This window comes from Musca domestica, unplaced genomic scaffold (assembly GCF_030504385.1).
Source record: "Musca domestica strain aabys unplaced genomic scaffold, Musca_domestica.polishedcontigs.V.1.1 4, whole genome shotgun sequence".
Taxonomy (NCBI): domain Eukaryota; kingdom Metazoa; phylum Arthropoda; class Insecta; order Diptera; family Muscidae; genus Musca; species Musca domestica.
In genome coordinates, this window is record NW_026712328.1 from 25,061,366 (window position 1) to 25,075,176 (window position 13,811).

A 13,811-nucleotide genomic window follows, 5' to 3' on the forward strand; every position below is an offset into this window, starting at 1 on the left:
GGAAAGAAGATAGAAAAACATTGCCATAGAAGAAGATTTTTATTTTCACCTATCAAAGATCCATTTTTACGATTTGGATTCTCTCGATATATAATCTTAAGAAAGATTTATGTTTATATACTTCATTTAATCCATTTTTATACCCTCCACCTTGGAAAGGAGGGTATATTTATTTTGTCTTTTCGTTTGTAACATCCTTAAATATTCGCCGTAGACCCCATAAATTATATATATTCATAATCAGCATAAAATTCGAAGTCGATTTAACGATGTTCGTTTGTCTTTTGAAATCACGATATAGCCCACATTATTTCACGTAGAGCGTCAAAAATTAGCAGAGCAATTTTTATTGTGTCTAGGATGGTTGGTATTGAAAATGAGATATATAGGTCCACGTTCTGGTATAGTCCCTATATAACGGTACCTCCCCATATTTTTCACGGATTTGTCTGAAAATTGGTATTTGTAGGTCATAACGAGACCCTGTTGTGTGGCAAAACATTGCATGTATAGTTCCACGTTTTGGTATAGCCCCCATACAACGGTACCTCCCGATATTCGGTATTTTGATGGTTTTTACCATATTTTTTTCACTGATTTGTCTTGAAAATGATATTTGTGGTCCAGAATGGGTCCTAGTTCGTGTGGCGAAACATTGTATGTATAGGTCCACGTTTTGGTATAGTCCCCAAATAAAGGTACCTCCCAATATTCGGCATTTTTATTATTTTTGACACATTTCTTCACCGATATGTCTAAAAATTTGTAGTTGTAGATCATAATGGGTCCCAGTTCGTGTGACGAGTCATTGTATTTATAGGTCCACGTTTTGGTATAGCCCCCATATAACGGTACCTCCCGATATTCGGTATTTTGATGGTTTTTACCACATTTGTCTGAAAATTGGTATTTGTAGGTCATAATGGGTTCTAGCTCCTTTGGCGAAACATTGCATGTGTAGGTCCACGATTTGGTATAGCCCTATATAACGGCACCTCCCGATATTCGGCATTTTAATGGTTTTTGCAACATTTCTTCTAATGTTTCCTTTACCCTAAGGTGGAGGGTATTAAAAGTTTGGAACGGCCGAAATTAATGTTTTTTAATTTGTTTATCTTAAATATATGTATAATATTAATAATATTAAATTTGATCACGCCTACTACCGGTTTGTATATTAACAAGTTAAAAATTTCGGTGAAAAATGTCGCTAAAATCATCAAAGTACCGAATATCGGAGTATCGTCATATAGGGGCTATATGAAAACGTGAACCTGCACAGACAACTTTCTGTCATAGGCTGCAGTATCCGTTGCGACTTTCAAATACCAAATTTGAAACAATTCCGGTGAATAACGTCGCTTTAATCACCAAAATACCGAAAAAAGGGAGGTACCATTATGGGGGGCTATAAGAAGACGTGGACCTACATTACCCATTTTCAAAACCAAAAGTCCTGCAGACATAATACACATTTGAGTAAAATTGTATCAACCTACTTCATTTCGTTCGGAAGCTAGAGTGATTTCCACAGAGGAATCACTCTATTTCAAGGTGTTACAAACGGAATGACATACTTAATATACCATCCATGCTATGGTGGAGGGTAGAAAAATTTCGATAAAACAATATTCAACTAATAAAGAGTCAGTTTTGATTCACTTGTCGAATACTTTTCGAATTTTATACCTCAAGATCATCACCATGAAATTGTTGTCGCTACGTATGACAACTTTTTATCTTGATAGAGATTTCCAATGTTATGTCGCATGAAAATGTGGGTAATAGTTTTTATTAAAAATGTCCTAGACCGAGCATGAAACCTTGGTAACTGACAAAACTAAGTTATGCTTCATATACTTAAAATTAGTCTATCAGTTTCTCTTTTATATCCACTACTCAGTTTCCTGCTAAAATGATTGTTAAAGAGTTAAATTAAAAAAGATCTGCTTAGGAATGCGGCTATAATCCCAAAATGAATGATAAAATAAATAATGAGCCTATTCCAGAAGTTCTGTGTCACAGAAGTCAAAAATGTTTACTCCACATACCGAATTTTAAATGATTCCCCTGAAAATTATGGCTATCATCATTAGAATACCAAATAAAGGGGGGCGTTGTCTATAACAGAAAGTGAAGCTATATATGCAATATCTGTCACAGTACCGAATTTTAAACAACATGGAACTATATAGACAATGTTTTTCCACCAGAGTTCGGACTCATTATAAAATCGATGAACCAAATTATAAATAATTCTGTTAGAAAATGTAATCTAAGTCGTCAAAATACGGAATATAATCAATGAACAACAAATAATGGACGTAGTACTGGCTGGTATCAATGAGGAGATCACCATTTCGAAGAGGAACTGTCGTGATATAATTTCACCAGTGTAAAGTAAAGAAAATAAATTATATACTTTATAAAGTGTTATTTTCGGTGGGAAACAGAATAAAAATTGCGCTAGTTTGCTAAGTACTTAATTCCTATGACATATCTATGTTAAAAGAAGGTGTTAATGTGATGTTTTGTAAGTAGTTAAGTGTGCTACAATATACCTTACAAGCCAACTACTTGGTGATTTTTGCAATTTTGCAAAAAAAAAAAAAAACGGAGGTACAGGCTAGGGTACTTTCTGATAGAAGATTAATAGCAATTACTACTCAATTCAGTTGAGTCTCTGAACTGAACTAAAGTGCATGGCTGTTTATGTGTTTCCAAACAAATTAATCGGTGCTAAATATACGACAATAACAGCTTATACTTGAAAATAACGGTATTGAGTTACTTTGAAGGACAAGCTAACTTGTACAGGGTGATATGAAAAACCTGCAACAAACTTGAGACTGCTGTCATTTCTAAGCCACTAAGTCCGACAGCTGTTAAAATTATTCCAGTGACAGCTCATTATATGTTTACAAGCGTACAAAAGAATTTCGGTGAGAATTTTCCAGAAAAAAATTATTCGTGATGGAATTCAAGCGTGATAGTTTTCTTATTATTTGGCTGGAAAACCACAAGTGGCTATCGTTAGAGCACTCCAGCATTTAAAAATGAATAAATCTTTTGTGTCGTTACCGTGATACTAGTAGCGTAGCCCGACATCAAGGAAGTGGACGGAAGAAAACAGCAATAGCAGCAGAAATGGTTTGAAAATTTAAGAAGGTACTTTATCGAATCCCGCGTCGCATTGGCCGAAAAATGACTCGTGAGTTTAACATATCGCAATATTCCATTCGGCAAATATTGAAAAATTAGCTCGGGGTAAATCCATTGAAATTCCAAAAAGTGCAAGAACTTACACCGCAACGGAAAGAAAATGGACTCAAAAGAGCTAAAGGGTTGCTTCGCTTGGCCGAAAGTGGTGAACTGCCGAATTTGGCTTTCTCCAATGAGAAAACATTCGTTGTCCAGCAGTTTGTAAACAAACGATATTATCGTGTTTACCTGCCAAACAGATCAGCTGAGAATGTGCACATTCCAACAGGACTCAGCACGCGCCACCCAAGAATGGTTACGATATGAGGTTCCTCACTTCATTCCAGCGCACAATGGCCACCAAAATCTCCGGATACCAATCCCCTGGATTATTGTGTCTGGAGTATTTTAGAAAGCAAGGTTGGCACTAAAAGTACCGCTTCGACGGAAATGGGCCAAAATACCGCACAGCAACATTCGGGCAGCGTGTGACGGTTTCATTGGTTTCATTAAGGGCCATAATTCGTGCCAAAGGTGACCAATTCGAATATAAACTTATTCTAAAATTTTATGCTATTTACGACATTTATATACCCTTCACCCTACTATGGAGGGTATATTAATTTTGTCATTCCGTTTGTAACTCCTCGAAATACTCATGTCAGACCCAACAAAGTATATATATTCTTGATCAGCGTAAAATTCTAAGACGATTTAGCCATGTCCGTCTGTCTGTCTGTTGTAATCACGCTATATTTCGAACAAATTGAGATAGAAGGCTAAAATTTTGCACACATGTATATTTTTCCAGTAGGCAGGTTAAGTTCGTAAATGGGCCCTGTAGGTCCACGTCTTCATATAGCCCCCATATAACGGTACCCCCCGACATTCGGTATTTTAATGATTTAACGGCATTATTTAACGGAATCGTTCCAAATTTGGTGTTTGAAATTCGTAATAGATACTGCAGCATAAAACAGAAAATGGGCCATGTAGGTCCACGTCTTCGTTTAGCCCGATATAACGCACCCATTTTTTTTGACCCATTTTTGGAGAGGTACCAGGGGAGTGGTCCGTTGTTCTTTATATCATATCTGGGGTTAGTAGGAATATTGAGATATGCGAATTTGAGGACAATTGAACTTTTATTTCATACATCATACGAGTTATAATTATTTACAATTTTAAGCATTTGATGGAGTGGGTAGATATTGTTATTTTCTGACCTGACTTATGATAAGAAGATTAAAATTGGCAAAGTTTGGACAACATTGAATGATCCTGTCTTGTTATACAAGCCTTATTATTTTTTTTTTTCTTTTAAAATTTTTGTATGGAAGGTACCAGAAAGAGTGGATCTAAGTTTTATAGTAATATTACCATGAACCAAGTTTGGATAATAAAGGAAGTATATAAAGTTTGTTTAAAAGCTATAGATATCATATGTATTCCGTTTTAATATTTTTTTCCCCCAAAGCCAGGAATATGTACTCCATAACAATGATTTTCGGTACAATATTTGATATAACATTAGCAAATTCTTTAGGGATCGGTTCAAATTTGGATCTTTCGCTTTAATATATCCTCGTCCGACTTAAGTTCATTGTGTTCATTGTACCGACTTTAGCCGAATGTTCAGATGTAGCTATAGCTACACATGTATAGATCATGTATAGCGGAATATGATTTGCTTATTTTAATGTAAGTCTTCTTAAAGTCAACATAAAAATACCTCCTACAAATTTAGTGAAAATTGATGAAGATATATATTTTACATGTTGGATTCATACAATTTAACATTTCATTCGTTCTTAACCCGTAGGACGATCATTAATGGTATGATGGACCTGTGTTAATCTGGACATTAATCCAACCCAATTTAGCGCTTTGTTTCAAATTATTTATTTATAAATTTGTAACTACATAAATTCGTTATATTCATTCATTTGACACATGCTGTTGTTGTAAGACAGAAATTGTATCTGATTACTTACCTTTAAAGAAGAATTCGAATCAGTTGCTGTAAAAGAGAACATTTTCTTGCCGTTTTCCATTCAGACCACAAAAGGGAATTTCAAATATCTGGTAATGGACCTCAATACCAAAGATGAGCTGGTATGTATGATGCGCCGTTGATGTCGTTTCTTCGTCTTTTTTTTATTGGCCAAGTTCTTGCACTAGATTTTCGTTTTTGTTTTGCTAACTCGGTTGACGTGCTATGGTTGTGTTCTGTTTGAGTGGCGAATGCGCCTGCGCGAAAGCAATTCGTTTTCTATCGTATTGAAATGTGTGAAGAAAAACAAATCGACCAGTTTTCATAGAAAAAGAAAACAAAAACTAGATTTTCCTAGACTTTCAGACGAGACGACTGGCTGGTTGTCTGATTTATCATCACTGGATGGACTGTGGATGGAGGGGTGCTGTACGACGGAATAGGCATATAAATCATTTAACCAAAGGGGATCAGAATCTAAGTGCTTATGAATGTTAATTGTGGCTGGCTGGCTGTTTGACTGGCTGGTACTGGTGATGCTCGAGAGTTGTGACGGCAGCGGCAGTTGAATTGATTGTTGTCTACATTTGCTTATGAGATCACACAGTGGGAATTCTTAGCAGACGTTGGGAGAAGAAATTAGACAACAGGTGATATGGAGGTGTGCATTGTTATCTTCATTCATTGTATGCTGGAAACTATTAGAAACATGGCATCAGCATCTTGATTATCATCGTTAGAGCTGATATTTGCAGCATCTTTGACATTGTCTACTTCGAGTGGGTTAGGATAATTAGATGTTGTCTTGAGCATATGTAGACATCAAATTAGCATGACCAGACGCATGCGCAATGTTTAGTAGTTGTAAAAGTGTGTGCATGTGTTCAGCTTCACTTTTGTTTAGAAAAAAAATATGTCAGGTTCTTTTTGTTGAGCCACTTTTCACACAAAAATGATACAATTAAGTTTCTAATCAATTTTAATTGCAGTAAAAATAATCTGAAGTTATCAATTATATTTTTTTGGCAAAATACTCCAAAAGACCACAAAAATCTAGTAAAGCATTTGTAGTATCCATAAACGCATGGGTCTTTGTCACACGCGCTTTGTTTGTTTGCCTTTTTGGTATGAGATAATTTTTTCGTTTGTTTTGAATATTTCTGTTGGCTAAAATCTTCTTTGATTTTATTTTGGTATTGATTTTTTATTGAATTTCGCTTTGCTCGTTAATTTTTTGCTGTAGTTGTTGTTTTTTTTATTTTTGGTTTTTCTTTTTTGTTTGTATTTTTGTTTTTGTTTTTGATTTTTTTTTTTTGGGTTTCTTAACTAATTTTTATATAATTTTAATTTCTTATTAAATATTCTTCAAATCTCCGCGCTATCTAACCGTTCGCTTAGTATTTTCGCTCATTTATGTTAGCTGAGATTTTGCAGATCTTGGCACTTGCCATTTGTATTTGGCTTTTCGTTAAAGCTTTTGCACAATTCTCTCATTCATTGGTTCTGTCAGTTTGGGGCCAGTTTTGTTGGCGGTGCGGTGGGCACTCTATCTTGTTTGTTTCAGTTGCGAATTATTATTTTTCCATTTCTTCCATTCGTATTGTTTGTTTTGCTTCGAGCATTCACGAAGCTGTTTTTTACCAAACTGGTTCCTCATAATATTTGTATAAGCTTCAGTTGTGATTTTATGTTGTTTTTTTTTTATTCGCACCCGCCTCTTCTACAACGACCATTCATTAAGCGTGTGTTTGAGCTTTTACGGAGCTAAAGACCAGTAGCTTTTGTTTCTCGTTATTTTGCTATTTACTGCGAGAATTGATTAAGCCATGTTATGATCAATAATATTTTGAGATAGCTCACGAACAAAAGCTTTAATACACCCAAATAAAAATGTCCAGAAATGCCAGCGAAAAGTCCACTTTAAAATGTTAGATTCGTTTCAACAGTTCGTGTTAGGCCTTTTTATACCCTCCACCATACTATGGAGGGTATATTAACTTTGTCATTCCGTTTGTAACTCCTCGAAATACTCATATCAGACCCAACAAAGTATATATATTCTTGATCAGCGTAAAATTCTAAGACGATTTAGCCATGTCCGTCTGTCTGTCTGTCTGTCCGTCTGTCTGTCTGTCTGTCTGTCTGTCCGTCTGTCTGTCTGTTGTAATCACGCTATCTTTCGAATGAATTGAGATAGGTGGCTAAAATTTTGCACACATGTTTATTTTTCCAGTAGGCAGGTTAAGTTCGTAAATGGGCCACGAAGGTCCACGTTTTCATATAGCCCCCATATAACGGTACCTCCCTATATTCGGTATTTTGATGATTTTAGCGACATTATTCACGGGAATTGTTTCAAATTTGGTATTTGAAGTTCAAAATGGATACTACACCCTAAGACGGAAAATTATCCGTGCAGGTCCACGTCTTGGTATAGCCCCCATATAACGGTACCTCCCGATATTCGGTATTTTGATGATTTTAGCGACATTATTCACGGGAATTGTTTCAAATTTGGTATTTGAAGTTTAAAATGGATACTACACCCTAAGACAGAAAATTGTCTGTGCAGGTCCACGTCTTCATATAGCCCCAATATAACGGTACCTCCCTATATTCGGTATTTTGATGATTTTAGCAACATTATTCACCGGAATTGTTTTAAAATTGGTATTTGAAGTTCGTTATGGGAACTACAGTCTGTGGCAGAAAATTGTCTGTGCGGTTCCAGGTCTTCGTATAGCCCCTATATAACGGTACCTCCTATATTCGGTATTTTGATGATTTTAGCTACATTATTCACCGTTTATTTCAAGTTTCGAATTTGAATATGGTAGTGGCTTATGACAAACAATGCCACGACGTATAGACCCCAAAATAACGGCTATATTCGGTATTTTTAAAATTTTAACAGAATTTTTTAAGGATTTTATTTTTTGAAAATTTCCAAATTCGTTGCAAATGGTGGAGGGTATTAAAAGTTCGGCCCGGCCGAACTTACTGCTTTATAACTTGTTAGTACTCAAAATGCACAATTGATACAGGGTGAGATGAAACAACCAACTTCAGACTGCTGTCATTTCTAAGCCACTCGTCAGACAGTTGTTAAAATTATTCCAGTGACATCTCACATTGTATACAAGCGTACAAAGATATTTTGGCGATATTTTTTCAGAAAAAAAGTCATTCGTGATGGAATTAAAGCGTGATAATGGGATTTCTTTATATTTGGCTGGCAAACCACAAGTGGCTACCGTTAGAGCACTCCAGCATTTAAATGTGAATAAATATTCTGTATCGCTCGTACCATCGCTCGTTACCGTGATACTGATAGAGTAACCCGACGAAATGGTTCGAAAAGAAAGAAGCGACTTGATCGAAACCCACGTCGCTGTGGCCCAAAATGGCTTGTAAGCTGAACATATCGCAATAGTCCATTCGGAAAATATTGACAAATGGGCTCGGGGTAAAGCCATTGAAATTCCAAAAAGTGCAAGAACTTGTGGGTCGCCATAACAGCCATTGAAATTCCAAAAAGTGCAAGAACTTACACCGCAACAGAAAGAAAATAGACTCAAAAGAGCTAAAGAGTTGCTTTGCTTGGCGAAGGTGGTGAATTGCCGAATTTGGTTTTCTCCGATGAGAAAACATTCGTTGTTGAGCAGTTTGTAAACAAACAAAATTATCATGTTTACTTGCCAAAGAGGTCAGCTGAAAATGTGCAACTTCGGTTGGCCACCAGAACTCAAGCGCAGGCCATGGTGATGGTAAGGGTCGCCATAACAGCCGATGGTCGCTCTCCGTTCGTATTAATCGACCGTGGTATCAGAAAAAATGGAGTGTGCATTAAAGCCTTGGGCATGCCAAAATTTTGGCTGCAGACCTTGGGCATTCCAACAGGACTCAGCACCATCGCACTCAGCACGCGCCACCCAAGAATGGTTACAAAATGTTGTTTCTCGCTTCATTTCCAGCGCACAATGACCACCAAAATCTCCGGATACCAATTCGTTGGACTATTGTGTCTGTAGTATTTCAGGAAGCAAGGTTCGCACTAAAAATAGCAAAGTGTCGATCACCTCAAGCAAGCGCTTCGCCGGGAATGGGCCTAAATACCACAGGGCGACATTCGGGCAGCATGTGACCAATTCGAAAAATCTATACTTATTCTAAAATTTTGATGCTATTTCCGACATTTCTTGTTTCCATTCAATAAAATTAAAAAAAAGTAAAAATTATGGCGTTTGACTTTGTTGTAGTTTTTTATCTCACCTTGTATGTTATTCAGTATTATTTTTGACGAATAATAGAAACATGTTGTACTTCTTCAACGTCTACATATGTAAACCCTAGAAACCAATAGTGATCTCAATATCAAATATTAGAAAATCAGCATTGTCCTTTCACCTACAACCAAATTTACTAACGCATATCCAAAACAATCTACATCTCTCCATCCTAGACACCAACAGAGATCCAAAAATGGTATCATTTACGTCTTTTCGAAAATTTATAGTACGCATTTGCACAACCACCAATAGAACTTAAAACCAGAATCCAACAGAGACTGCATTATGGAATGTCGAGATTTCCGTACTTTAAATTCCCTAAATACCGTATTTTGTAAAATTTAGTACTTCTAGATTATCACATAATCTCAATAAAAATTTCAGAATTTCAACTATATCCAAGCATCTTTCTTACAATTATAGTCAACATTTCCAAAACCACCTCCATATTTAAATAAAAACCGAAGCCAACAGTGATCTTAATATCAAATTATCAGGATTTTAGCTCTATTCCTTCACCTAATGCCAAATTTAGTACTATTAAGTACCTTTCGTACAAGTATAGTACACATTTCCGAAACCGCCATCATATCGCAATCCCAGATACCAAAAGTAATCTAAATGTCAATTTTCATACTTTTATGTTAGTTCACCCAGTACTAAATATAGTACCATTCAGTACTTTTACACATTTCACATTTTCGAAACCACCCCCATATGTCCAGGCTACACATGAATGGGAACGCTTTCACCAACCGAATTGTTTCCATTTCTTACACTTAGCACACATTTCCAAAACCACTTCCTTACGTCAACACAATTTCCTAGAATTGATTCTCATACCGAAAATTTTACCACTATCCATTCACATACCACTGAAGGCTACCAATTTAGTGCATTTTGGTACTTTTGGTACACGTATAGTTATAATTTCGAAAAATGTTTCAGTTTGTTTGTCCTACAAAACATCAGAGACTCTTACTCCAAATTTCAGATTTCCACCTTTATTCCCTCCCCAAATACCAATGTGTAGTACTTTTTAGTAAGTATTTCCAAATCTCTCACCATGAATCAACCAAACTGCACAAAAGGTGATCCTAATGCCAAATTGTAGACTTCCAACTCAATCCCTTACCGAAATATCAAAATTTGGAACCATTTTGTGCTTTTTAGTACGTATATCCAAAACCACCTTCAAACCTTGTACGCTTGCTGAACGCATTTTCAAATCCAACTCCTTATCTTAATTCTGCCCACCAGTAGAGACACCAATACAAACATATTAAATTCCCAGATTAACGCGTTCAACCAAAACCAAATTGTTTCGAATTTAATATCATTTTATGGGGTTGTTACACTTAGTACACATTTCCAAAATACCTACACTACAAAATATCAACACTACTTCCCAAACTCAATTTTTATACCAAATGTAATACTTTTGGTCTAGTCTGAACTTCCAAAAACCAGCCTTATCTCCCCCTACCCACGTTGATTCACATGCAAAATTTTGAAGATTGTAACATCAACCGTTTCGCCTGGGCGTTGATGTATTAGTCAGTCAGTCACTCACTTATTTTTATACCCTCCATCTTAAAAAGGAGGGTATATTAACTTTGTTATTCCGTTTGTAACACCCATAAATATTCGTCGTAGACCCCATAATATACTTTATTCATGATCAGCATTATATTCTAAGTCAACTTAACGATGTCCGTCTGTCTGTCTGTCGAAATCACAATGCAGCCCACATTATTTAGCAGAACAATTTGTATTATGTATAGGATAGTTGGTATTGAAAAGGAGATATATCGGTCCATGTTTTCGTATAGGCGCCATATAACGGTACCTCCCGACATTCTGTATTTCGATGAATTTAGCGACATTATTCAACGGAATTGTTTTGAAGTTCGTAACGGATACTACAGCCTGTGACAGAAAATTGTCAGTGCAGGTCAGTCTTGCTTAGGCTTTCGCAATTGTCAGACGTGCAAACTAACTATCGCTCTCTAGAAGTTGCTTACTCGTTAATAAAAAAATTCCAAAACGAAATCTGTCCCATTGCTTGGATGATGAAGTCGGCATGTCTTCATCTAAAATTCCTAAAACTGGGACCAGACGAAACCGGTGGACTCCCTTACAACTCTTAGACAATGATGATGACAATTCAATAACTGACATGGACAGTGAACAGCCCCAAAGCGGCCAAAATAATAAAATTTCACCCATTAAAGTTTTAACTAAAAACAGTGATATTATTATCAACTTGCTTAATGATAGAAAGATTGATGATTTCTTAGTTAAAAAAATATCAATTGGTTTAAAAATTTTGTGTAATACAATAACAACATATAACAAAGTGATTGCGGTTTTGCAGGAAAAAAACTATCAATACTTCACACATGATCACAAAAACAACAAACCATTTAAAGTTGTCATTCACAGACTAGATAATAAAACAAGCACAGAAGTTAAAAATGAGTTAATCTCTCTCGGACTAAAGTGCATTGACGTTAAAGAAGTGAAACGTACTTATGAAAAATATGTTGATACTCTTTACATTGTCCACCTTGAAAGAGGCAGTGTGAAACTACATGAATTGAGAAAAAATATTCGATCTCTTTTCAAAATTATTATTACATGGGACTACCAAAGGCGTATTAAAAACAAAACGGTTCAATGTCGAAAATGTCAAATGCATGGACATGGAGAGAAAGGTTGTCATGTTGCCATTCTATGTTCGAACTGTGCTGGAAATCACCTCACTTCTGAGTGTCAAACACCAAATAAAATCAAGTGTGCCAATTGCGGTAAAAATCATAAGTCCACTGATGCTTCATGCCCAAACAGAATTATGTACCTAGAAATGAAACAGAAACTAACTTTAAAAACTCACCACAGTAAGAGAAAGAGCATTGAGTTCAACACTAACAATGAGAACTTTCCTCCACTATGCAAGTCTGCTAATAAACCTGTTGTTGTAAACAACTGGAAACATGTCAACAACAGTGATGCCTCTTCACATAATCAATTTCCCGTTGCGGCTGGCAGTACTCTATTCTCTGAGCAAGAATTTTTGCAATTGACATCTGAAATGATCTCCAAACTTGGTTCCTGCACTACCAGAGAACAACAATTTAATGTAGTAGCTGAACTAGCCTTTAAATTTGTTTACAATAATAGTCATAAATGAATTATTCTAACTTAAATATAATATTTTGGAACTCTAGAAGTATCCGAAACAAAATCGTTGAATTAACACATTTTATAGTTTCTAACCATGTTGATATTTGTTGTTTATCAGAGACTTGGTTGAATGAGAGTGACGGTTTCAATATTCCCAACTACAAATATGTTAGAAAAGACAGAGTTGGGCAAACTGGCGGAGGTGTGGCCATAATCATTAAAAATAATATTGAGTATAAAATTGTCCAAAGTATACCAACCCAAATAATTGAAAACACAGGAATAGAATTAAAGCTAAATGATTCGCAATCGATTAAGTTGTATAGCATATACTTTCCTGGAGGTGTGAATAGTAGTACACTCCGCAGCTTATTTAAATCCGATTTACGTAAAATCTTAAACACCGATGGTAATTATATTTTCTGTGGCGATTTGAATTCTAGACACCGTAATTGGAATTGCCTTCGTTCAAATACCTGGGGTAATATTCTTAATGGTTTAAATCCACTTTACCCTTTTACCATTTTATTTCCGAATTGTCCAACCTATATCCCTGCTTCCTCAACGTGTAATCCATCAACTCTAGATTTAATTCTAACTAACATTCCTCTTCTTTTAACAAATCCTCACGTCATTAATGATCTCTCATCCGATCACCTTCCCGTTCAATTTAAACTTTCTGGTAATCCCTCCCGGTCTTGCACTTACAAGTTCAATTTTTCTTCTGCCGATTGGAGTGCATATAAGCAGTTTGTTAATTTGAAGTTTCAACACACTAACTTACAGTTTGATATACCTGCAGACATCGATGATCACGTTGACTTCTTCACAAGCACATTGTTAGAGGCAGTTAGACGATCTGTTCCTCTTTTTTCTCTCAAAACCAAGTACTGTAAACTTCCTAATTATATTCTTAACCTTATAAAAATAAAAAATAAGTTTCGCAGAGACTGGATTCGGTATCGCCAAATTGTTGATCACAATGCAATGACTAAGTATAGTTTGATTATCCGTAATGAAATACACAAATATAGAAATTTAGAATGGAATAAAATGTTGCAACATTTGGATAAAGGTTCGAAGCCGTTTTGGAATGTATCCAAAATGTTAAGGAAGAAGTCTCGTTGTTGTCATAGTTTAAT

General features: G+C 35.8%; 1 protein-coding gene across 1 annotated transcript in view; it reads right to left on the bottom strand.

The window, feature by feature from the left end:
• LOC105262092 (DNA-binding protein D-ETS-4) overlaps window positions 1-6,663 on the bottom strand; it is an 89,564-nt gene extending 82,901 nt beyond the window's left edge. The window contains exon 1 of the mRNA XM_059126798.1: window positions 5,196-6,663. Coding sequence (XP_058982781.1) covers window positions 5,196-5,255 — 60 coding nt within the window. The 5' untranslated portion in view covers window positions 5,256-6,663. The remainder of the gene's footprint in view (window positions 1-5,195) is intronic.
• Between the last annotated feature and the right edge of the window lie 7,148 nt (window positions 6,664-13,811).